At 41.0% G+C, this 24959-nt stretch overlaps 1 protein-coding gene across 1 annotated transcript in view; it reads right to left on the reverse strand.

The window, feature by feature from the left end:
- The window catches only part of Fndc7 (fibronectin type III domain containing 7), a 28961-nt gene that overhangs the window by 2482 nt on the left and 1520 nt on the right, over window positions 1–24959 (reverse strand). Inside the window, exons 3-11 of the mRNA XM_076862916.1 lie at window positions 20093–20347; window positions 18872–19132; window positions 14319–14576; window positions 12818–13072; window positions 10274–10531; window positions 8841–9095; window positions 7297–7551; window positions 4769–5029; window positions 1732–1761 (exon numbers count right to left, since the gene is read on the reverse strand). Coding sequence (XP_076719031.1) covers window positions 1732–1761; window positions 4769–5029; window positions 7297–7551; window positions 8841–9095; window positions 10274–10531; window positions 12818–13072; window positions 14319–14576; window positions 18872–19132; window positions 20093–20347 — 2088 coding nt within the window. The remainder of the gene's footprint in view (window positions 1–1731; window positions 1762–4768; window positions 5030–7296; window positions 7552–8840; window positions 9096–10273; window positions 10532–12817; window positions 13073–14318; window positions 14577–18871; window positions 19133–20092; window positions 20348–24959) is intronic.

The following is a 24959-nucleotide window of genomic DNA, read 5'->3' on the forward strand; positions in this document are numbered from 1 at the left end:
CACTAAGCAAGGCCTATTTCTAACTATGGGAAACAAAAAGTCTTGAAAAATTCATAGGGATTGTGCTTATTTTAGACCTGCAGGTGGGTCAGGAATTGGAAAGTATGTATGTGCACTGCTGTGTTCAGAGAAGCAATGGGCTGGGAGAAGAAAAAGAGTCCAGGCAGAGGACAGGCAATGGAGAGAGACTCTGGACCACCCAGGCCCTGGCAGTGGAAGGTGTTGGGTGGGGAGTTGACCACCACTGGGAAGCTGTCCTCTGTTGCTTGTTGACAGGGAGGCTTCATTTCCACTCACACCCTCTGAAGCCAGCCCAATCTGACGGGATCAGGAGAATTTGTATTTTGGAATTGATTATATTCCCTGAGGGGTTTTCCTAAGGTCCCACAGCAAGCTGTTCCCTAGAGGAGTGTGGCAAAGATTCCTCATGAAGCAGTTTAGGCTACCTACTAGGCCAGCACCCAGGACTGTGTGTGTGTGATCATCTCCACTGTCCTACCCAAGAGTAACTTCATGGGGGCAACCAAAATGTCCTAAACATCTTCAGCCCTGAGCAAAAGTGTAAAGGCACTGAGGGTTGTCTTTATTCCAACTCCCTTTCAACACCTCCTTTTCTCCACTGGGGATACCACCCATGCAAAACATCTAGCTCTCTGCAGGCTATTAACAAATTCCCATCTGATGACTAAAAGTCTGTCAGAACAGTAGCATGGGTATCACCAACATGCCCTGAATTTTGTTAGCAATGCAAAGTCTAACATTAGCCTTCCATACCTAACAAATCAGAATCTGACTTTAACAAGACCAAGGTGATTTGTATACATAAAAATTTGAGAAAACTGGGCACAGTGGTGCACGCTTGTCAAACTCAGGAGGCCGAGGCAAGAGAGTTGCAAATTCAAGACCAGTTTCAGCAACTTGGAAAGGCCCTAAGCAACTTAGCAAGACCCTGTCTCAAAACAATTAAAAGGGCTGGGAATGTAGCTCAGTGAGAAAGCACCCCTGGGTTCCATCTCCAGTACCAAAAAACAAAAACAAAAACTGCTCTAAAGCAGCAGTTCTCAGTCTTGACTACACTTTAGAATCACTTAAGAAGCTTTTAAAAATTCTGATAGCCAGCTGGGCACAATAATACATGCCTTTAACTCCAGCAATTTGGGAAGCTGAGGCAGCAGGATCACAAGTTTGAGGCCAACCTCAGCAATTTAGCAAGACCTTGTCTCAAAATTTTTAAATAACAAAAAGGCCTGAGGATGCAGCTCAGTAGGTAAAGTGCTCTTAGGTTCAATTCCCAGTACCGGAGGAAAAAAGTCCTGCTGCCCAGCCTCCACTTCAGACTAATTGAATCAGACTTTCTAGGAATAGAGCCCAGGCATCAGTTAATGTTAAGCCCTCCAAGGATTCCAATGTACAGCAGGGAAGAGAACAATCTTTTAAAGTAGGAGAGATTAAGGAGTGGACCCTCCAAAAAACTTTTGCATTTTTCTGGAGGACCCTAGAAGACTTCAGAGTCCAGAATCCAAAGGAATTCATTTCAATTATTGGAACCGGAAGGGCAGTATAATGGGAAAGAAAATGTGATGAGAGGGGAAGGCAGGACACTCTTGCATCAAAGAAAGAAATCATTTGCCTAACTAATTGGAGCATCACCTTTGACTCTGATTTCATTAAGTGACCCAAATGCAATAACAAAAAGTTCCTTCTGTTTTATCCATGAGAAAAATGACTTACCCATTCCAAGGGTACTTCCAGAGCAGGTTACTGTAAATAAAAACACAAACACTGAAAATACATTCCTTGATGTATTTAAGAAGATGTAAATTTTAAAAAAGATAAAAGTTAAGAAAAAATAAAAGGAAAGTGAACCAAAGAATGAATAAGAAGAAATTTGGGTGATAAGAGGAGACACCTATTAGCAGTATGACCTTGGGCAAGTCATTTCAGTTTGTGTGTGCAAGTGTCTCAGTTTATCCATAAAGTGAATAAGAATAAGAATGCCAAACTCACAGGTTTATTATAAGGGTTAACGGAATTAATACACATAAAGTATTGTTCTTGGCACAAAGCACTCAGTATTTATTACTTCATTTATGATACTGTCCTGATTATCAGAATAAGGCATCACTGATATTGCAATAAATGAGGAAACTTTGGTTTTTTTTTTTTTTTTTCTTTCCAGAAAGACTGAGAAAAGGTGAATTTCCTAACCGGAGTCTAGGTCTTTATTAAAGTGAAATGGCAGCAGACTTGAGATGACACCCCACCAAAGAGTTCTAACAAGGACTTCTGGCAGCTAACAAACCATCAGAGGAGTGAGTCTCTAAGGGTTGACTTGCAAGCCTGGATCAGGAAGACAAATAAAAAACAAAAGGCTTTCATTACTCATTCACTTAGCTGTGTGTCATGGGTGCATCAATTGGCTTATTCATTCTTTTTTTTTTTTTTTTAATTTAAAACATATTGAGCAGGACGGGGGTTGTGGCTCAGTGGCAGAGCACTTGCCTAGCATGTGCAAGGCACTGGGTTCGATTCTCAGCACCATGTATCAATAAATAAAATAAAGGTCCATTGACAACTTAAAAAAAGAGATCATTTAAAAAAAAAACATATTGAGCAACAGTTATATGCTAAGTGAGTACTAAGAGTCAGAGAGATCATTTATTAAGGGATATGGCACACATTCAAGTCACAGTCATACGCTGTGGTAAAGATAAGGGTGTCTTGAGGTCATAAACGAGAAAGGGACAACACTAACTTGGCTTATGAGAAGTGGAGAAGGTCAACAGAAAATTTGGGCTGTTTTCTGGATGGGGATGAAGTAGAATGCTCTTCTGGACAAAGAGAAGAGTACTGCATTTACTCAGAAACATGATATAGCATGGTCTATATGTGTGTTGGGGGCAGGCATGTGTGAATGATTCCATGCCATAAGACTAGAGAATAGAATCCTCTCAGGAGGAAGGGCTGGGGTTGTGGCTCAGTGGTAGAGCACTTGCCTCGCATGTGTGAGACACTGGGTTCGATTCTCAGCACCGCAAATAAATAAATAAAGGTCCATCAATAACTAATAAAACATTAAAAAAAAAAAAGGAATCCTCTCAGGAGGGGTGCTGGGGAATGAGCCTACTCAAATAGTAGCTACCCACCACGTAGCTATTGAGTACTATAAATGTGGCTAATCTGAACTGACATGTGCTATATGCATAAAATATACACCCAGATTTTGAAGACTTAGTATAAAAAAAGGTAAAAATATCTTAATTTTCACATTGATTAGATATTGGAATATTTCAGACACATTGGCTTAACTAAAATGCATGATTAATTTTACCTGTTTCATTTTACTTTCTCAATGTGGCTACTAGAAAATTTCAAATTTTCATTAATGATTCACATTAAATTACTACTGGACAATGAAGATACATAGACAGATAAGGAAAAGAGCATGAAAGATCTTGAACACCATGCTTAGAGGATCAGATTTCATCCTACAGCGCAATGAAAAACCTTTTTAAGATAGTGAATCATAAGACAACTGAGCCAGGAACATCCTTGTAGTCCCAGCACTCAGAAGGCTTCAGCAGGAGGATCAGTTGGGCCCAGGAATTTGAGGGCAACTTAGGGAACAGAACGAGACCCTGACTCAGAATAAAAAAAGGTGTTAAACCCTAAACAAATTAAAAATATGTGAAGATGGATTTAGAGAATAGGAAAAGAGAAGGGTTGCAGATGAAGCTTCTGTAGCCTCTGCACCGGTTTTCCTCATTTAATAATTGGAGACAATAAAATCCATTGAACCTCTTAGGAACATTTTGATCATTCACTGAGATATGGAATGTGAAAACACTCGATAAACTGTAAATCATTATTCAAATCGATGAAGTATTGTTATTGAGCTGTAGGCTCCTCTTCCTAAGAGCTCACCCTTACCCCAAGAACCTGTTCCTATCTCTTCCCTGCCTTGGGCCAGCTTGTCTTGGGGAAAAGATAATGAAAAAACAAGGAATCAGAGCGTGACATCCAAGGACAGTGAGAACACGCTTTCAGGAGGAGCTGGCCTTGTTCCATCACCAGGAACCCATCTCAGACTTCTTGTCACCACCTACTTTTAATTGGAAAATTTGAATTCTGGGTATCAGTAAAGGTTTGGGAACCATTTATTCCTCATCTTGTTTTTGCCTGTGAAGCCTGGGCTTCATCATTTCTTTTCTTTTCTTTTAGAAATGTGTGAAAAATAAATGACTGTGCCCTGGGCAAGGTAGCAGAATTTGCTGGAACACAGAGCTGGAGAATTGTAATGTTTTTCCGCCAACGAGGGTGGAAATGATGGCATCACTGATTGCCACATTTTGTGATCAGATTGTCTGCCCACTCCTATATCCAAACCTAGTTTACAACTTATAAATTCATTTTTTTTCTGATCTTCCAACTTTTCCTCAGTCATAATTCTCAATCTGTGCAATTGAAAGTTCAAGTTTCTTAATTTTCAACATACCAGGGTATCTAGCCTCATCTCTAAGACCATGTTAAAATTATCCCCTAATCTTAAAATCTTTTTGAATTTTCTTTACTATTTAAGCAACAAGCATCTGGTATTTTCCCTGAAGAGTAAGACAGAAACTGAGAAGGGAAGAGCACTTCAAATTGAATAAGACCACAATTCCAAAAATTGCTCGGGGGTCCCTTGAAGCGTGTGGAAATTCCACAGATAGCAAATGATTCACAGATCTGAGTTGAGGGTTCGATAAGGGGTCATAACTTGCTTTACCTGAATATATTTTTTTGGGGCAAAAAGTAAGCTTCAGTCCTGTTTCAGCAACGGGTGAGACCACCACAGTATATACATCCCCGCAGGGTATTTCAGTAACATCACAAAAACTCAAGCCAGCACTTGGGGTGCATGTGAAAATGCCTTTGGAGCCATAGAGGTCAGTGCTGTAGTTGGCAGAACCCCTGGAGGCTTGCCAGTAGATCCGGATGCCATTAGGCCCCAGCCTATATAATTTCACTCCCAAAGGGCAGCAGGCATCTGCAGAACAAAATCAAACACAAAGTCACTTATTCTATCATCACACACAAACATGGCCTTTAATACTCAGGGGGAAAAAATGCAAGTAAACTATTCCAAATAATATGATTAGTTACTGACTAGAATAGAGCAAGATTTGAAGAGATGTCGAAGTTCTTCTAATGCTGAGCCACATGATCAGAAATCTGTGTGTGAGGGTGGTATGGGGTATGAATTTTTAACACAGAACAATGGTGATTCAAAAAGTTCCACACTTGGCAGAGATATGCTGTATTGTACATGACTCAAACTATGAGTCAAATGCCCAGAATCCTATTAAGATCCCTGTCAAGATAATGGGTCCCAGTTTCATTTGATTTTAGTGGGACAAAGTTTAAATATAATTCATTGCATTCATCTCTAGTTGAAAAACACTATTTTGCTGAGCTGAGTGGCATGACACCTTGGGAGCAGCCACTTACATGACAGGCTGGTAGCCAGGTTGGCTGGTCCACATTTCATCCATGCTAAGCTGATTAGGTACTTTTTTGATCTTTTCTTAAAATCCTTGAGCAGGCCACAACTTAGATGTTGATGAGGGCACCAGATGGTAGTCCTCAATAACTAAATAAAGAGGCTATTGTATGTTTTGTAAAAGTTGTTACAGATAAGCAGTCTCATTTGATTTATTCGTCTAAAGGATTTTTTTTTTCAGGTGTGAAGATAAGCAATGGGCCATATTCCCAAAACTAACTAATGAAATTAATGGAAGATGGTCAAAACAAAGTATAATCCAGCTAACATAAATTGAAGCATACTGCACATGCTTTCATATTATGATTTGATTCTCAAAACAACTTTGAGGAATAAGCTAGAATAATACTATTATTATTATTGTTATTATTATTATTATTATTATTATTATTATTATTATTATTATTATTTATCAGGGATTGAACCCAGGGGCACTTAACCACTGAGCCACATCTCTATCCCTTTTTATTGTTTTACAGAAATAGGGTCTCATAAGTTGCTGAGGCTGGTCTTGAACTTGCAGTCTTCCTGCCTCAGACTCCTGAACAGCAGGGATTACAGTTGTGTGCCACTGTGCCTGGCTAATTTTTATGTTTTCTTACCAGTGAGGATGCCTGGAAGATAAGGCCAACACAGCTTATCAGAAATCATGTTTAATGTAGACTCCCTGTTGAAGACTTTTTCTATTATCTCTGAGATGCCAAAATTACATTTCAACCTTCCTATCCCATGCCCCAGGCAGACATAACTAATTGATCATGGTACTCTTTTTTTTTCTCAGGCCAGGAAGGCATCCTCAGGAGTTTTTCAAAGAGTTTTCCCTCCAAGCAGCCACTTAAGTGAATTATGAATCTTAATTTGCTAGCCCTGCACCATTTTTACTTCCCCCTGTTATTCCCTGATGGTTTGGTCCTTCTGATGATAAGTAACAAAATTGTCAGTAGACAGATATTTTTGCTCTCTTAGCCTGTCGAAATATAAAATCATGGGAGGAGCTAGAGTGGTTTTGAAGAGAGAGAGGTGGTAGCATAATAGAAAATAAGAAAAATAAGAAAATAATGCTAGCCAAATAGAATGTATGATCTACTGCTTTCTGAAAACTCTGTCATCCTGAGTTACTTTCAACTGAAAGTCTTTGTGTCATAAAAATATGTCATTCCTTCAGAAAACATGCACCTGAAGGTGGTCAGCAGGAGAGGGGATTCACCAATTACCCACAGAAGCATCTGAAGCTCTGAGGTCAAGGGGAAACTGTAAACATTTTAGAAAGTAATCTGCATTTATAATGCAAACCGGGTGGAGATGCAGCATCTTTTTAAATGAGAAGGAAGGGTTGTGTCTGGCCCTGGAAGTGCTGAGTCCTCACTGATACTCCAGTAGTAGAATTGAGAATTTATTTACTTACTATAGTGTGGTGTTTGAGTTCATTGATATCTGTATATCATTCAAAATAAAGAAGAGAGGCAGAATGGGAAGAGAAACTCAGATTAATCCCAGTCAATAAGAGATTCTTATTTCATTTTCCCCCAGAAATTTACAAAATGTAAACTGCACTGCAAGCATAGTTCTTGTATAAAAACATTCCCTCTCTATAACAATAATGAATACCCCTGGAAACTTAAGTAGAAATTGAATAATCAGCATAGCCAATGAATCATTAATATATCATAGACACATATTTATTTTATCTTGCTGAGCACCATTGATTTATATAAATTGTATTTTTAAAAAAAAAAAAAAAAGAATTCACTTACTAGAGGAATAACTTTGGTAGGCGCAGTCTGCAGTCAACCCAGTGGCACTAATTGCTTTTAATGCTACTGTGTAGTTGATGCCACACGTGATACACCCCAGGAGGCAGTGACTTTGATGGGTATGACACTTAGACTGTCCAATGTGTGATTCCAGAACTGTCACATAGGTTTGAGCTGCCATCCCAATAGTCCAGCTCACATTGATTACTGATTGGGTGACCTGAGTTACTGTCATGCCAGTTGGACAGCATGGCACTTAAGTGGGGAAAGAGAGAAAGAAGTAGGTTTTATTTCCACTGAAGATGATTTTGTGAAAAACAACTACTTTGTCTGCATTTCACTCAATATCTTAAATTTCTCAAGCTTACTATTGTTAACCAAAATTTTCCATGGGTCACACCCTCTGTTACATCTTGTAACATCAACTCTTTGTAATGAGTACTTTCCCCAAGAATGCAGAGCACTAACAGGCTGTGATTAGTGTGAGATTTTCCCTTTTCTTTCAGAATAATCCTTTTTGTTCCTCAACATGAGAAAATTCTAGATACAGACTGCAAAGCAACGGATCCATTCACCTCTTCTCCCAATAGAACACCTTATAGCATTTGCAAGAAAATGTATTTTGCTTTTCCTGAGCACTTTGTAGTACATTACTGATATAAAAACTTGATTTCCTGCACTGGGGTTATGGCTCCGTGGTAGAGCACTTACCTAAGATTTGATCCCTGGCACCAACACCACCCCCCATGCCCTGAAATTAAAAAAAAAAAAAAAAACTTGATTTCTTAGCCTCCTAAGATACCATGCCATCTCAATTTTTCAATTTTTCAGAGACCCTTTATATAAGACATAGAAACTTTCTTCTTTTGTACTGGGATAGAATTCAGGGGTACTTTACTACTGAGTTATGTCTTCAGCCTTTTTTATATTTTATTTGAGATAGGGTCTCACTAAGTTACTTAGGCTGACCTTGAACGTGTGATCCTTCCGCCTCTGCCTATTGAGTTGCTGAGATTACAGGTCTGTGCTGTTGTGCTCAGCAATAGCACTTTCCTTTTAAGGAGATTTTACTTTGATTAGGTCATATGCTAAGTGCTCTGCACCATTAATTTAATACACACAACTATCTAAGGCTATTATCCCCCTCTTACTGATAAGGTAACTGAAACTCAGAAAGCATTTTTTAAAGAAAGATATAAAAGAGCCCAACTAAAGAGACAAAAAATAAATCAGTTCATTTGGTTACTTGTTAGCTGTTTTGACAGATTGTACCTGGAGAGAATATAAATTCTAATAAATGTTTCTGTAGAATCAATGCATTGCTCCTTTGATGCCAATGTAAGATGATTCTAGAATCTTTTGATGATATTTTTACAGAGCATATAAAATGTTGAAAGTTTGATTTTTAAAGTCTGGGACTCTTGAAAAGAGTTCTAAGTGTACTGCATTTACACCACATGTGGGGTAGAAAATAAAGTCCATGTCTTAAAACATGTCCTAGAGACCTCCTGAAGTCAGCATTTGAGCTGGTGGTTGCTACATACCTGTTTCCAGGGGCATGCTGTAGCTGGGCAGACTCCATCCTGCCTGTGTTTCGGCCACGGCAATGACTGAGAACACTGAGCCACAGGGCAGGTCTCCCAGGGTACAGGATTCTCCTGTGCTGCTGCATTGATACAGTCCCTTTTCCCCCTGGGCAGTCACTGTGTAAGTGGCATCGTCGTTGGTGGATCGCCAGTGCACATGAATCATGGAGAAGGCATCCTTGGAAATATTTATTATTTCAGGACTGCAAGGACCTAGAAATTTAAAATTATTAATTGAAACAGCTTGAGTCAAAAGTGTCACAAGTGGACTGGGTCTGGTGGTGCAGGCCTATAATCCCATTGGTTTGGGAGGCTGGGGCAGAAGAACAACAAGTTCAAGGCCAGCCTAAGAAACTTAATGAGACTCAGTCTCAAAATAAAAAATAAAAAGAGCTGGGGATGTAGCTCAGTGGTAGAGTGCCCCCTGGTTCCATCCTGCCTGTTGGGGGAATGAAAAGGGAATACATGTGTTATTTAGTCTAAAATTAATTTTTTGCCAGGCACTGCGGAACACTCCTATGATCCCAATGTCTCTGGAGGCTGAGGCAGGAGGATCACAAGTTCAAGGCCAGCCCTAGCAACTTAGCAAATATCTAAACAACTTAGTGAGACCTTGTCTCAAGATAAAATATAAAGAAGGCTGGGGATGTGGCTCATTGGTTAAGTTCCTCTGGGTTCAATACCTGGTACTAGAAAAAAAAAAAAAAAAGGATTCCCCTCCCCCCCAAGTAAAATTAACAGGCTGGGCATAGCACAGACTGTAATTCCAGTGATTTGGGATGAGGCAGGAGGATCCCAAGTTCAAGGCCAACCTCAGCAACTTAATGAGACTTCGCCTCAAAATAAAGAATAAAAAGAGCTGGGGATATAGCTCAGTGGCAGAGACCCCAGGATTCAATCCCCCCCCCCACACACACCCTACCACCACCACCACCACCAACAACAACAACAACAACACATCATAGTTTTCAAAAATATCTTGCACATAGACCAAATTTCTAGAGACTTTGTGTGGAAAACTGTTGACACTGACATAAGGTATTGGGTTTTTAGAGTGTAGAATCAACTGGAAGAGGTTTAAGAGCATTTTTAATTCTGAAATCAAAAGTAAGACAAACCCTTGTACACCACAGGTGTATGGACAGGCACATCCCTCAAAGGCAGAAAGAACTGAATGGCGGAGATAGTCATTGGCAAAACCTTCTCTCCCTGTGGTCTCCTTTTGTTTCCTTTCCCCCATCTTCCTCTTCCACTTTCTCTTCCATCTCTCCTTAATACAGTTAGGAACTCTACTGGTCCCTACAAACAGTGGTCAGTGGGATTTTAGGTCTTGCTGAGTGGCTGTTCTGCGGCACGCAGCTGGAGTGAATGAAAGCATAGCTCTCCCATACCTGTGGTGATAAAGCGTGAACGGCATGACATATTGATGCCCCGGACTTCACTGAAGGAATATACTGTGATGCTGTACTCGGTGTCACACTCCAGAGCTGAGAGAGTGCAAGCAGGGGCGGTGTCGTTGCACTCTACCACAGTAGACCCAGCCACAGCCTTGGTTTCGTAGAGTTCGGCACCACGGACAGGAGACCAGACCATCTCTACTCTCTCGCTGGACACCAGCACTGGGTTAATGTCACTAGGACAACAGGGAGCTGAAAGTAGGAGCCCAGAGGGAATGAGGTCAATGCAGGAGCAATGCCACCAGAGGGGGTCCTTGAGGCCTGACTTCCTCAAGGCCACAGCCTTTGTCACCATACTCCTACACTACTGCAATATCCTTCGACAGGTATGTTTGTCATCTACCCTACCGAGGTCCTGTTCTGCTGGGTGACCAAACAGAATTTTTACCATGCTCTAGCCTTTCTTGTCTGAAGGCCAGAAATTCCTCTCAGCAGGACTGGCTGAAACACCAGTTGGATCGTCTAAGCTGGCTGTCAGAGGGACCACTAGACAACCTCTAACCTCAGAATAAAAGACTTGAGTATTCCTCCTCCTCCCTATAACTTCCTGACCCCCAAGGGATGAGAACTTGATTTGTGAGTTTATCCCCCACTTCTATTTCTGGCCAAGAACAAAATCTCCTTCACTGCTCAATCAGTGCCCCATATTGTTATTGGTTCTATAATTTCAAGAGAGAAAAGGGACCCATTTTTTTGTGTGTGTGTGCTCAAAAATCAGTTACATGGGGGCTGGAGTTGTAGCTCAACAGTAGAGTGCTTGCCTAGCATGTGTGAGGCACTGGGTTTGATTCTCAGCACCACATATAAATAAGTAAATAAAAATAAAGATCTATCAACAACTAAAAATAATATTTTTAAAAAAATCAGTTACATGGCCAGGCATAGTGGCACATGCCTGTAATCCCAGTGGCTCGGAGGCTGAGGCAGGGGGATCACAAGTTTGAGGCCAGCTACAGCAATATAGCAAGGCCCTAAGCAACTTAGTCAGATCTTGTCTCAAAAGAAAAAAAAATAAAAAGGGCTGGGAATTGTGGCTTAGTGGCTAAGCACCACTGGGTTCGATTCCTGGTACCAAAAAATAAATTAATAATGATGATGATGATAATCATCATCATCATCAGTTATGCATTCAGTTCCAACTTTGGCCTAACTCTCACTGCATATAGGATAAATTCTCAGTATGACATTGAAGGTCATTATAAGCTATAATATTCATATGTTCCCCCCCCAAACATATCAGACTTCTCAATACTCTATTTTGTGCTCTCACTACAAGAGCCTTGAAGACTTTGAACCCCCAAGAAAGCCTTTCCCCTGTTCTGCCTAAAAAGGTCATCATCCTAACTTCTCAGATGCTATCACTCTTTCCAGACACTAAACCAGATAAAGCTGGGGTGTGGGAGAGGGGAGCATGATTGTATTAGTAAATCTTAGAAGAGACCTTAAAAAGCCTGCCTAACAAATGTCTAGCTAGGATTGGGGTTTCTCTGAGAAGTTCTTGCCCCACCTACATTCCATCCGTTCTAAACTCCAGCTCAAGGCCACTCCTTTTGGAAGTCCCTCCTGTGTTCTTGAACCTTAATGATAGCTGCTTACTTTCATTCCAAATTCCCAAAGCACCAATTATTTGGACCCCTCAAACTGGTAAAACTTTTTTATAATCCAAGCAAATATTTTATATAACTATATTATTCTTATTTGTAAATATAGTTAATTAATTCCAAGTCACTCCATTCATTCTTCAAAAATTGAGCATCTCCCCTATGCTGATCACACTATGATAAGCACTGGTGACAGATAAATAAAACATAATCTATGCCCAATACAAATTCCAAGCCTAGTGGAGGAGAGTAGTCATGGTAATAATCACGATCATGAAAATATTTGCATTCTGCTTTATTACATACAAAGTCCTTTTCACATTAATGTTATTATTATTTGTCCCACTTTTAGTGAAGGATACTAAGGAAGTAGCAAGGTAGACATCATCGTCCCTTGGCATGGTCAAGTTAGAACTTAAAACCAGGTGTTGTACTCCAAAGCCCTCCAAACCATGTAGCATCTTGGCTAATTCATCTGTCTCTCTGGTCCCAGAAACAGAGTAAACTCCTCAAATGGAGAGCTGCATCCTCTTCAGCATCCAGGCCTGAACAGTAACTAGATCTTTGTGGACGATTCAACTTTCAGAGCATGCTAGAGCTATATGCTTTTCAGGATCTGGCTAAGTTGCCCAGGCAAGTCTGGCCTAGAACTTGCAATCTAAGTCCCTGAGATTACAGGCATGGAGTGCTACACCTAGCTAACCTTGCATTTTTGTAAAGTTTGGGTTCACAAAGTCAAATTTTCCTAGTCTGGGAAGAATGAAACAAAACATTCATTTTGTATTCCTGGCTCTAGAATGACTCCCAGGTGGTGACCTACTCTGCTGCTGAGTTTAGTGAACTCAGACTCCCTTTACAAACATCAAATGTGACTTACCTGTTGTATAATTGAATACATCACCCAAAGGGCTCTGCCCTGCCTTGTTATAGGCAAAAACACTAATAAAGTAAGTGAAGCCACACTCAGATAAGAAGCTGCACTGGGTGGTGGATGTATTACAGTGTACTTCCCAGCCATCATCACTCTTCACAAAAGCCACATAGTAATCACCCAGATCTACATTGGACCAAGCCACAGACAGATGACCAGGGGGATCTTCTTGGATCATCACTCTTCCAGGTGCACAAGCCACTAAGAAGTAATCAATAATAACCAGTTGTAAGACTATTGCAGGAGATTTTTTTTTTTTGCATCTTTGCAATTATCCAAGAACAACCCAAATCAGCAACTATGAGTTTTGTAATAGATTGAATTTGGTGTACAATATGAAAAATTATGTACCAGAAACGTTAGAAGATTTTCCTTAGAGAACAAAAGTCTATGCTACAGCAAACCACAAAGACCTATTCACATTCTCTCATTATATGAGCTAAATAATGGGTTGTCAGAGTTTGGTAGTCATTTTAAAATACGGGGATTTTGCTGTGCATGGTGACACAGGCCTATAAACCAGCTACTTGGGTTCAGAACTAGAAATATCTTCATCTTTAAAAATATCTCCCACCTTTGGAGGCTGAGGCAGGAGGACCACAAGGTCAAAGCCAGCCTTAGCAATTTAGCAAGGTCATAAGCAACTCAGGGAAAAAAAAAAAAAAAAAAAAAAGATGGGGATGTAGCTCAATGGTTGAATGCCTCTGGTTGAAAGTGGTTGAATGTTTAATCTCTAGTACCAAAAGAAAAAAAAAATCTCCCACCAAGTCTCTGTCATGAAACTTAATGTCAATAAGAGACAGTTGTCTGTACTTCACATTTAGAGCTGTGTGTAATAACTCCAGCTGGCTAGGCCTAGTGACACACGCCTATAATCCCAATGATTTGGGAAGCTGGAGCAGGAGGATTTCAAGTTTAAGGACAGCCTAAGCAACTTAATGAGGCTCTAGGCAACTTAACAAGATCTTGTCTCAAAAGTCTCAAAATAAAAAATAAAAAGGGGTGAGAATGTAGCTCAGTGGCAAAACACTCTTGGGTAATCTCCAGTACCAAACAAAAACAAAAACAAAATCCCTTCAATTGGATCTTCTTTAAAAATGAAGACAAAGCCAGAAAGCGGAGACAGGATGGTCACTTGAGCCCAAGAATTCAGCCAGCCTGAGCAATACAGCAAGATTCTGTCTCAAAAATAAAATAATAAAAATGGAAAAAACTAACTAATGGAAGATCTGGAATAAAAGCCAAGCCTCCACATATTCAAAGCAGTGCTTTTTCAAAATTCACAAAACCAGGTTTCCCTATCCACGTTATTCAAACTCATGAGAATGTCCAACTCAATGCTTTCATTTAGACCAGGCTTTGGTTTTGACTGCTTCCAGAGTGTCTGGAATATGGTCAGGGACTTTGACTTGCCAGCCCTGCAGGATTCTCACTCTTGTTTACATACCTGTCTTCAGGGTCCCTGCTGAAGAGGACTTGCTAGATCCAGCATCATTACTTGCTAGAACGGAAATCAGGTACTCAGTTCCACACTGGAGGGAAGAGATGCTGCAGGAACTAAAAGTTGTACTGCAGCTCCGCTCAGAAGAACCACTCAAGGCCATCACAGTGTAGTTGAAGGCTCCTTCTGTCGGCGTCCATGAAACAGATGCCTTCAGAGCCCCACTGTCAAAAGAGACTTGAATGTTGGCAGGAGCACGAGGACCTATGTTTTCGAAAAACAATTAAGATTTTATAACCACCTTAAGCCAAGTGAGACGTAGCCTAACAATGTTAAGGAGCTCAGTGGATAATAAGGTACACCAATAGTTGGATAAATACAAGCATTCAAAGTGTAAAATTGGGATTTTGGATACCTGGGAACTGGTAACACATCTGCCATTAACTATGTGAACTCATATATCTATGTGACCCTGGCCATATTATTTCAACTATTTGTTAATTTTTTTCACATCTACAAAATGGATATAATAAGATCAGTGTCTATACAGGTGCAAAAAAAATAAACTTTCATTCATGCATGCATATATGAATATACTATTTAACAAGTAGCCAGGTGTGGCAGCACAGGCCTGTAATCCCAGCTACTTGAGAGGCTGAGGCAGGAGGCTCTCAAGTTCTAGACCAGCCTGGGCAACTTATCAAAACCCTGTCAGAAAACAAAATTTAAAAAGGGGATGGACTAGATGTTCATCAGTGATGAGTAGATAAAGAAAATGTGATATATATACACAAAATGAAGTTTTATTCAGCCATAAAGAAGAATGAAATTAAGTCATTTTGCAGGAAAATGGATGAAACTTGAGAACATTATGTTATGAAAATAAGCCAAACTCAGAAAACCAAGGGTCTTTTGTGTTCTCTCATTTGTGGAAGCTAGAGTAGAAAAAAGAGAGAAAAATGGCAGGGGTTCTCATGGAAATTGAAGGGAGACATGTAGAGTAGAGGGAAGGAAGCAGAAGGAGGAAGAGGAGGAAGAAAAAGAAAAATACTGGGGAATGACTCTGGCCAAACTGTATTGTTATATTGTGTGCATAAACAGATATGTAATGATTCCCACCGTTATGTAAAATTATAATGCGCCAATAATAAATATGGTGGGGAAGGGGGCTCAGGATGTAGCTCAGTGGTAGAGCATCTGCCGAGCATGTTTGAGGCCCTGGGTTCAATCCCCTGGAATTCAAAAACTGCAAGTGATTATAGAATAAAATGAGATTATAAATGGGGGTACTGTGGGTATAGCTTGGTGATAGAGTATGCACTTAGCACTGTGAGGTTCTGGGTTCAATCCCAAGCACCCCAAAAATAAATATGAAGAATTAAAAGCGCCATATGAGTATGTTATCATTACATGATAGGCCAAATATTTTGTTACTGATTGATGAAGCAAACATATCCCTTCATTATTTTTGACCCCTGCTAGGTCACAATTGTTTCTGGAGGAGCAAACTTTCCTTTGTAAATTAAAGGGAAGGAAGGAAAATATTGAGAGCGATGACACCTTACGCACTCTCAGTGTCTCCCAAATACTTTCCCCTGTATTATAAATATGCCTCCTTTTCTTCTGGGCTATCCTGTTAAAAAAGTTGGGGGACATATGTCCACTGGGCCAAGTGGGGAGAGAAACTGGCTTCGGATCACCTTTGGAATCTGTACCGTAATGAAGACCACCCAGCAGAACTTGAGCAGAGATAGCATCCTCTGGTCACATCTGGACTACAGGAAAGACCCTATTTGAGGACATGGGGACCCAACTCGTTCTCCACAAGACAGGTACCTGCTGTGTTTCCCTTATAGGTCATCTCCACAGGTCCCTTTCCCCCACTTCAGAGTCAACTCATCTACAAAGGAAGGTCTACTTTGGGGTAGGTAGTGCTAGGCCAAAGGCTGTTAAGTGTACCCTACAGAAGTTTAGGACAATGTAGTTCCCATATGGGATATGGGAGAACTAGGAAAAATAGGTAGGATAGTGGGAAACTGTTACGGGTTGAAGTCATTCCTCCCAAAACATGTACATCAAAGTCCTAATCCCTAATGCCCTCAAGACTGTGACCTTATTTGGGAAATAGGGTCACAGGATAGGATCTAATTCAATAGGATCAATGTTTCCCCCACTACTACCTCAAACCCGGGGCCTAGTATGCTATGTGGTACTGTACCACTGAACCATGTCCCCAGCTCTCCAGGTATATTTATATCTCTATGTATGAATTACATCAGCTTGTTTATTTTTTAGTACTAGGAATTGAACCCAGGGACACTTTACCATTAAGCTACATCCCCAACCGTTTTTATTTTATTTTGAGAGAGGGTCTCGATAAGTTGCCCAGGCTGGCCTCAAACTTGTGATCTTCCTGCTTCAGCCTCCTGAGTCACTGGAATTATAAGTGTGCCAAGGTGCCCACATATGGCTGATGTTCTTATGAAAAGAGATCCAGACAAAAACATGCACACTCACAGGCCAAGGAAAAGGTCTTGAACAGATCCTTCCCTCATAGCCCTCAAAAGGAACCAACCCTAACTGGGCAGGGTGGCACTTGCCTGTTATCCCAGTGAGGCTGAGGCAGGAATATTGCAAATTCAAAGCCAGTCTCAGCAACTTAGTGAGGCCTTAAGCAACTTAGAGAGACCCTATCTCAAAATAACAATAAAAATGGCTAGGAATGTGGCTCAGTGATTCAACTGAACCCCTGCGTTCAATCCTTGGTTTAAAAAAAAAAAAGAACCAACCCTGCCAACACCTAGACTTCAGACCTTGCTTCCACAATTGTGAAACAATCAATTTCTATTGTTTAAGCCAGCTTGTTTGTGGCACTTGATGACAGCAACCCTAGCAATCTAATACAGAGGCTAAATTCAAACTCTAAGATTTTATTTATTTTTGGTACTAGGGATTGAGCACAAGGGAACTTAAACATTGAGCCACATCCTCAGCCCTTTTTAGAAAATATTTTATTAGAGACAGGGTCTTGCTGAGTTGCTAAGTGCCTAGCTAAGTTGCTGAGACTGGCTTTTGAACTCATGATCCTCCTGCCTCAACCTGCAGAGCCGCTGGGATTACAGGAGTGCACTACCTCGCCGGGCTCTAAGACTTTTCAAAACATGGGGAAACAAGTAAAGGAGAAGGCCTGCAAGAATTCAGATGGCTCTCTCAGTCCCCCAACCTGATACAGATGCTCTCTCCTGTGCCACACTGTGTTTGTGTGACTCCATCAAAGCACTTGTTACACAGAACCATGACTGTGGATTTATGCATCTTTAGATATAATCATACCTTTGAGTGGGAGCATGCTTTATTTGATGTTGTATTCCCATCAGCTAGGTTCTGCCCAGCTCAGAGTGATTCCTCAATAATTTTTTGTGGGAAGATTGGGGGGGGCGAGCGGGGGGCGGGGGGGGGTGTCAAGGAAGCAAGCAAGCAAACCAGCTAGCCTAGGAAAAGGCTCAGGAGCTGTTTGTCACAAATATCCTGACTCACCAAGCCCATCACAAATCACCTTGGGGCTACTTGCTATGGTTTCTCCTAGAGAAGTAGTATGCAAGGCAAATTCTTCTCTCTACATTTCTGTCTTGGCATAGATCAGGAGTTTCCATTCCCCTCCAAAAACTAAAGAGAACATTTCTGGTTTCTTCCTAATCTTTCCTGGTCCTCCCCCAAGGGATATAACAGCTAATCCTGTTAATCTGGTTGGTGTGAGTCTGGCATCTATTTAGGTCACATTGCCAGCAGATAGCTTACTCAAGAGAAGAAAACTGTCATATTCAACTGTCATATTCTCTCTCCCTCTCTCCCCCTCCCCCCTCCCACCCTCTCATTCTTCTGGCTCATCCCAGCAGTTCCGTTTGGATTTGCAGTTATTAAGCTGCATTCCTCCAGCCAGGTGTCCCAGGGGTGGGGATGGTGAGAGAACACAGCCTGCACCCAGCAATGCAGCTTCTCTGCCTACAACTAGAGGAGAGGTGGTGGGAAGCAGGTGTCAGCCTCAGGCCTAGGTGGAGGCCTTTGGGAAACACATCTGAAACACTGACTCTTATCACAGCATAAAGCACCAGGACAGCAGGAACTCTGTCTTGTTTGCTGCTGTATCTCTGCACTGAAGCAGGCATATGCTCACTGAATGTCTGTTGAATAAATGAATTCCTGTTTGGCCCAATTCTTTTTGTCTAGACATGGCCGAACTCAGGAAGAGACAAGGAGCGATTGGTAAACCTAACAAAAATCGTGATATCAAATGCATATGCAGCAACTGAGTTGGATTTCAGAGGGGAAGCTGCCATGCTCCTTGTATTCTCTGCAGCATTTCTTTATCCATGCAGTAAGCATTTAAACTGCCACGGAGGAATAGTCAAGGCACTATAAATAACTTCATAATAAATTTAAACAGCTGCTGCCAGCTGCTCTGTACTTATCACTTAACATTGCTCTTGATGGTTGCAATGCACAGCCCCCCTCATTAATCAAAAATGAGATTGTTTGAGGCTGAGCTGAGACGTCCTTACTTGTTCTCTGATTGCAGGTGGAGTCATCCCCAGGGATTCCATTGGCGTTCCATGCATAGGCTTTTATGGTGTAGAGAGTCCCGGCATCTAGACTGCTGAAGGTCAAGGAGGTATTTGTAGTATTCTCCTTCCAAATTCTACCTAAGCCATTGGCTTGCATAATGGACACAGAGAATCCGATTGCCATATATACAGCTTCCCACTGCACAAGGATAGAGTCTGGACTTGGAGAGCTTACTTCCAGAATTGGTGCAGCCAACACTAAGGAGACAAAAGCAAAATGAAAAACTGCATTTGTGTTTAAAAGTCCAATAGAGGATAATTCAAATTATTTAGGAATAAGTAAGTTCAGGTTGATTATCTATTGAGATTGATTTTCATCTTATAATTATTTGATTTATAAAGTTATTAATTATAGAGTTCCCTTAAATAATCACTATTTAAGTGTGTATTAATCATAAATGATGTGGCAGAGACAAAGGGAAACTTTAAATATTAGACACTACTTTCAGCAGGAAGTTGGCCAGAAATTAGACAAAATATTCCTATAATCATAATATAAATCAATTATAAAAATGATGGTTTATACCATTTCAATGTGCACACAACTTTTTAGAAATATGCCTAGGAACAACTTTATCAAATCAGTTTAAATAATGCTGATGCTAAACTTCAAATGTTTTTGTTAACAGGTATACCATGTGGTTAAAATGTGGAAAAACCCTTCTACGTATTCTTTTTATTTTTTTTTAAATTGGTGCATTATAGTTGCGCAAATTTAATTGATGTACGGTAATGATGGAACTTGTTACATTTTCATGCATGCATACTACACAACAATATAAATTGGCCAATCACTTCCTGGCACTTCCACCCACCTTTCCCTCCTCCAGTTCCCCAATCCCTTTCCTCTACTGATCTCTCTTTGCCTTGTATGTATCCTTTATTCAGTAAAGTTAAAAATAGAACTTCTTTTCAGATATGTAAAAGCAGGGATACATTTAAAGATGTCCAGAAGGGCTTTATGTTCAAAGCAAAAACATAAGGCATTTAAATACCACCTCCTCCACAGATACCTGAGTTGCCAGAAAGTATCATTTGGTGATTTTCACTTCTGGGCCCTGAATTGTGGCACCCATGTGACACCAAACTGCCTTGTGCATTTGCAGCATCATTATAATTGATCCAGGTCACAGGTCACAGAGGATGAGCATCAGCTACCTGTCTTTGCCTGCTTTGGAGGTGATGCCTGGCTTCTGCCAGCAGCACTGATGGATCTGATGGTGATTTGGTACAAGGTCGCAGCCTTCAAGCCTGTTACAGTGCCTGGGGAATTGGCCACCATGGTTTCAATGACTGTGTCCCCATCTTCAGCTGTGAGCAGGTAACTGGTGGCCCCTGGCACTGTGGCCCATTCCACAGTGATACTGTTGCTGATTTTTGAATATGCTTGATCAATAGTGGGTATTTGGGGAGCTGAAAGAGATTTTAAAGTCGTACGTTAGCCAGGATATCTGGAAGGGTCACTTCTTTCATCATTTTCCTCTTCAAACTAAATCATTCTTATGTCATCCTTTATATATAAGCTTCGCCCTCATTTTCCAGATCATGATAAGACAGAGAGAAAGAAAGCTACAGTCGTTCCTCTCACTCGGGGACGGAATTTCAGAGTCCCCCCACCCCCGCCCCAAGTTGTACTTATTTTTTATTTTATTTTTTGTACTGAGGATTGAGCCTGGGAGCACTGCACCACTGAGATACAACCCCAATCCTTTTTATTTTTTATTTTTTTATTTTGAGACATATCTCTCTCTACATTGCTTAGGGCCTAGCTAAATTGATAAGGCTGGCCTCAAACTTGTAGTCCTCCGGCTTCAGCCTCCAGAGTCACTGGGATTACAGATATGTACCACTTGCCCTTTTAAATAAGTTAAATAAGCGTGGGAAGGGATTGTGGGTAGAGCTCTGAAAGGAGACTTTCCCAGGATGCTTGGCCATTGGTGTTCCCTCCCAGTCCTGAAACTGGCTCCACTGCTTCCATCTGGAACCAACTCCATCTCGAGCTCTCTGGTGGCTGTCGTCACTTATGCACTCTGCCCACGTCCCTACTGGCATTCATTCTCACGGAGGAAAGAGGGAGTATTTAGTCCTTTGTGATGATTACTTCATAGTATGTTCCTAACACAGGAGTATAACCATTTTCAGATTCTTTTACATAAAATAAAAAAAACTTTATTCTCCTTTTCTCTATCAAAACATTTGTCTTGGGCTGGGGTAGTGGCTCCATGGTACAGCGCTTGCCTAACATGTGTGAGGCACTGGGTTCAATCTTCAGCACCATAAAATTAATTAATTTAAAAAAATCTGTCTCAGTATAAAAATGTGATGCTGTGGTCCCTTCTTCTGTGGGCCTGACCATGGTTTGCCATGGGGATGTAAATGCTTGCATCCTGAGCTTACACAAGGCATTCCTATATTTTGGGTATGGGATAGAAGACATAGAACAGTAACCATACTTACCCCTTTACCAAATCCACAGACACAAAAACGTTTGGGATGTAGGAGATCCAAGTGGAAATAAAGTCATAAATAAGAACACGAACTGGTTTAATTAACTAATTAATTGTAGTATTGAGGGTTGAACCCAGGGCCACTCTACCACTGAGTGCCCAGTCCCCCTTCCTCCTCTTTCTCCTCCTCCTGTTCCTCGTCCTCCTCCTCCTCCTCCTTTTTCTTTTTGAGACAGTCTCACTAAGTGGTCCAGGCTAGACTCTAACTTTCGGCCTCACCTGTTGCTGGGATTACAGGTGTATGCCATTATACCTGGCCATAGCTGGGTTTTCCATTTGAAGCCGACTCTTGGCTTTTTATGTTTAATATACTCCATTTGATACACAACGTCACAATATGTCAAATTCAAAACCAAATGGCAAAATAAACAAGCAAAACTAAAGGGCAAGGAGAAAGAATAAATACAGACAAGTGATAGCCGGTATCAACTCTTCCCCTTTCCCTCCAGCCAAATCTCTATGTGCATGATACAGACAACCTTTCTTTCTTTACCAATGACCCAGAGTCGGTTTTGGCAGCACCTCAGAAATAACCATGTTGAAAACGAACAAAGTCTCCACTGTGCACTAGCCAGACATTCCTGGGACATCACCCAGGGCTGTCTCCTCTGCCACTGAAAGAAAATCATGACAGTTAAATATGCTGGCAGAAGAGGGAGACCTCCTAGCCATTTGCCAGTAGAAGCTGATTCTGCAGGAAGGACCTATGTCCCCTCCCAATCCTGAAAAGTAAGAAGCCCCATTAGGGGGTCCCCCTTTCACTCAATCCCCCACACATCCCACTTCTCCTCCAGTCATTTTTCCTGTGGTCTATGCCTCCTTTTCTCTGATTTTCTGGTGTCTCTCAGTTCTTGTTGCCCCTGTCCCCACAGTTTATCTTCTCTCTTATGGCAGCCAGTCCTGCCTATTGGAATGGACTCATTTTCCTGGGAAAATGATGATCAAACCAGCCGCAGACATGGGAGGCCTGACAGTGAATTCATAGAGTGGATATAAAAGGCTAGCATGTCAGAGACTATTGTGGGATCTGAGGACTCTACACAACTCGCCCTGTTAAATTAAGAACTGGGTGCGGTTGCGCACACCTGTAATCCAAGTGATTTAGGAGGTTGAGGCAGGAGGATCACAAGTATGAGGTCAGCCTCTGCAACAGAGCAAGACCCTCAGCAATTTAGGGAGATTTTGTCTCAAAATAAATAATAATAATAAAAAGATTAGGGACGTTGTGATGCATTTGGAAAAGCCAGACCATGACACTGACACACAGTGAGGGTGCCACAGACACTGAGATTCTAGGGAGTCAGGGACAAGCAAAGGCTGGACATTGGTTGCCTGTTTTATAGTTGGTGCTCAACAGGCTCTGAGCAGCACTGTTCATGTAAGCAGATCAAAACTTCCGAACCAAAAAAAAAAAAAAAAAACCCAAAACCAAAAAACAACTCTGAACCTGGGGGTGAGGTTGTGGCTCAGTGGTAGAGCTCTTGCCTAGCACATGTGAGGCACTGGGTTTGACCCTCAGCATCATATTTTTAAAAAAAATGGCATTGTGCCATCTACAATTAAAAAAAAAATTTAAACCTCATCTTTGAACCATGTAACCCTGTAAGAGATGAGAAGCAGGAAGAAGCAGTGCCCAAGGTTCCTTGAGGGTGTGAGGGGAGGACTCATGGGTGAGCAGGACAATCTGAGTGGGAGAATTCAAGTATGACAGTGGCTGGTTCCCCTGACACCAGGAGCAAGTGGAGGGACCACCAGCTGTGGAGGGAATGAGTCTGAGTACCCAGTCCTGGTGTGGCAAGTCCTGGTGAGGTGGGTCCAGCCTCTGGGGACATTTGTTTGGCAGAAGGGATGGGGTCTCTGGAGGGCATTCCAGTTGTATAGATCTAGTCTCTTTCTTTTCTTTCTTTCTTTTTTTCTATAAGAGACAACAGGGCTAGACTTTGTTACCCAAAGAACGGATATTTTAAAAAATCATTTATAAGCTGAGAAAAGTGGCACATGCCTGTAGTCCCAGAGTTCATGGCTTATATAATTATAATATCAGGAGGTAATACTTTTTTAAAACCTGTATGCATGGACTTTGTAAAATTTTATGGCTTAGCTATAGTCTCATATCAAATTTTACAATTTTCTTAATTCTACTTCCTTTTCTATGGCGTAATAAAAATAGTAAGCACTCTTCTAGTTTATGTTGAGTCACTCTGAGAGTTCGTTGCTGACATAGTTGATAAATATTGTTCTCCAGATAAGTTAAATCCCACTAAACATAAATTTCCACTCTGGATTTTAGATTTCTAGAGTTCATGATGAAACCCAGGGCCTGGCACATGCTAGCTAAGGACTCCTGAGTCACACCTCCAGCCCAGCAGGGGGCTCATCTTGAAGCTGCCTTTTTAAGAGTACTTTCCATGTGATTGAGAAAAGGTTCATATTCTTCTTCTTATTATTAAAAACTGCTGATAGAAATTATGAGAGTTCCACTCTTCAACCCTTTTCCACATTTTAAGTGGGGTGGCTGAGGAGCTTGAGTGACAGCTGTTGGCTCTATAAAGTAGCAACAATCCTCACTCTTTCTTGCTTTTATGTTTAGCCTACTTTACTGGATGGATGAAAGAGAAAACTCTATTCCCTAGATGTGCATCTAACCCACTCTGATCAGTCAGAAATGAAACCCTTTGATTCTCATCATCTGTTCATTCTTCCAACTCAGAAATCTAAATTAGCCCAGAGGCCCCAGACACACATAAACAGCTGATCCTAGAACCCAAATGAAATCAGAACACACATACCCAAGATGAAGCCTTTCATACAGTACAAATCAAACATATCCCATCTATTGAAAAGCCAGAATCAATCAATTAACAGCACCATGAGTATCTTAGTCTGAGGCTCTGTTTCTCTTGAATAGGGTGGATACTTGATGACTAAAAGTGAGCCATTTATTACGACTCAGTGTGTCCTAGGTGTGCTGGGACCTTGTAAGAGACAGCAAAGCAAGATTTTGTTATCCACAAGACTAGTTTTTCTTTTTCTTTTCTTTTCTTTCTTTCTTTTTTTTTTTTTTTTTTAAATTCTCTTATAAGCTAAGACCAGTGGCACATGCCTGTAGTCCCAGTTACCTAGGAGGCAGAGTCAGGGGCATCCCTTGAGACCAGGAACTCAAGGCCAGCCTGGACAATACTGTGAGATCTCATCACAAACAAAATAAAGAAATAAATAGAAAAAATTTAAAAATCACTTTGAATGTGGCTGGTCTTTTCCATGGCTTCCTGATCAATCTTAAATGTTTCTCGAGTATAAGGTGAGTAAGAAATAATAAATCAGGCCATAATATATTTTTTTAAATGGTACTGGGAGTGAACCCAGGGTAGAACCCAGTAGAGTGTAGCTCAGTAGAGCTACACTCTCATCCCTTTTTTTAATATTTATTTTTTAGTTATAGGTGGACACAATGTCTTTATTTTACTTTATGCGATACTGAGGATTGAACTCAGTGCCTCACTCATGCTAGGCAAGTG

Source organism: Callospermophilus lateralis, chromosome 7 (genome assembly GCF_048772815.1).
Source record: "Callospermophilus lateralis isolate mCalLat2 chromosome 7, mCalLat2.hap1, whole genome shotgun sequence".
NCBI lineage: Eukaryota > Metazoa > Chordata > Mammalia > Rodentia > Sciuridae > Callospermophilus > Callospermophilus lateralis.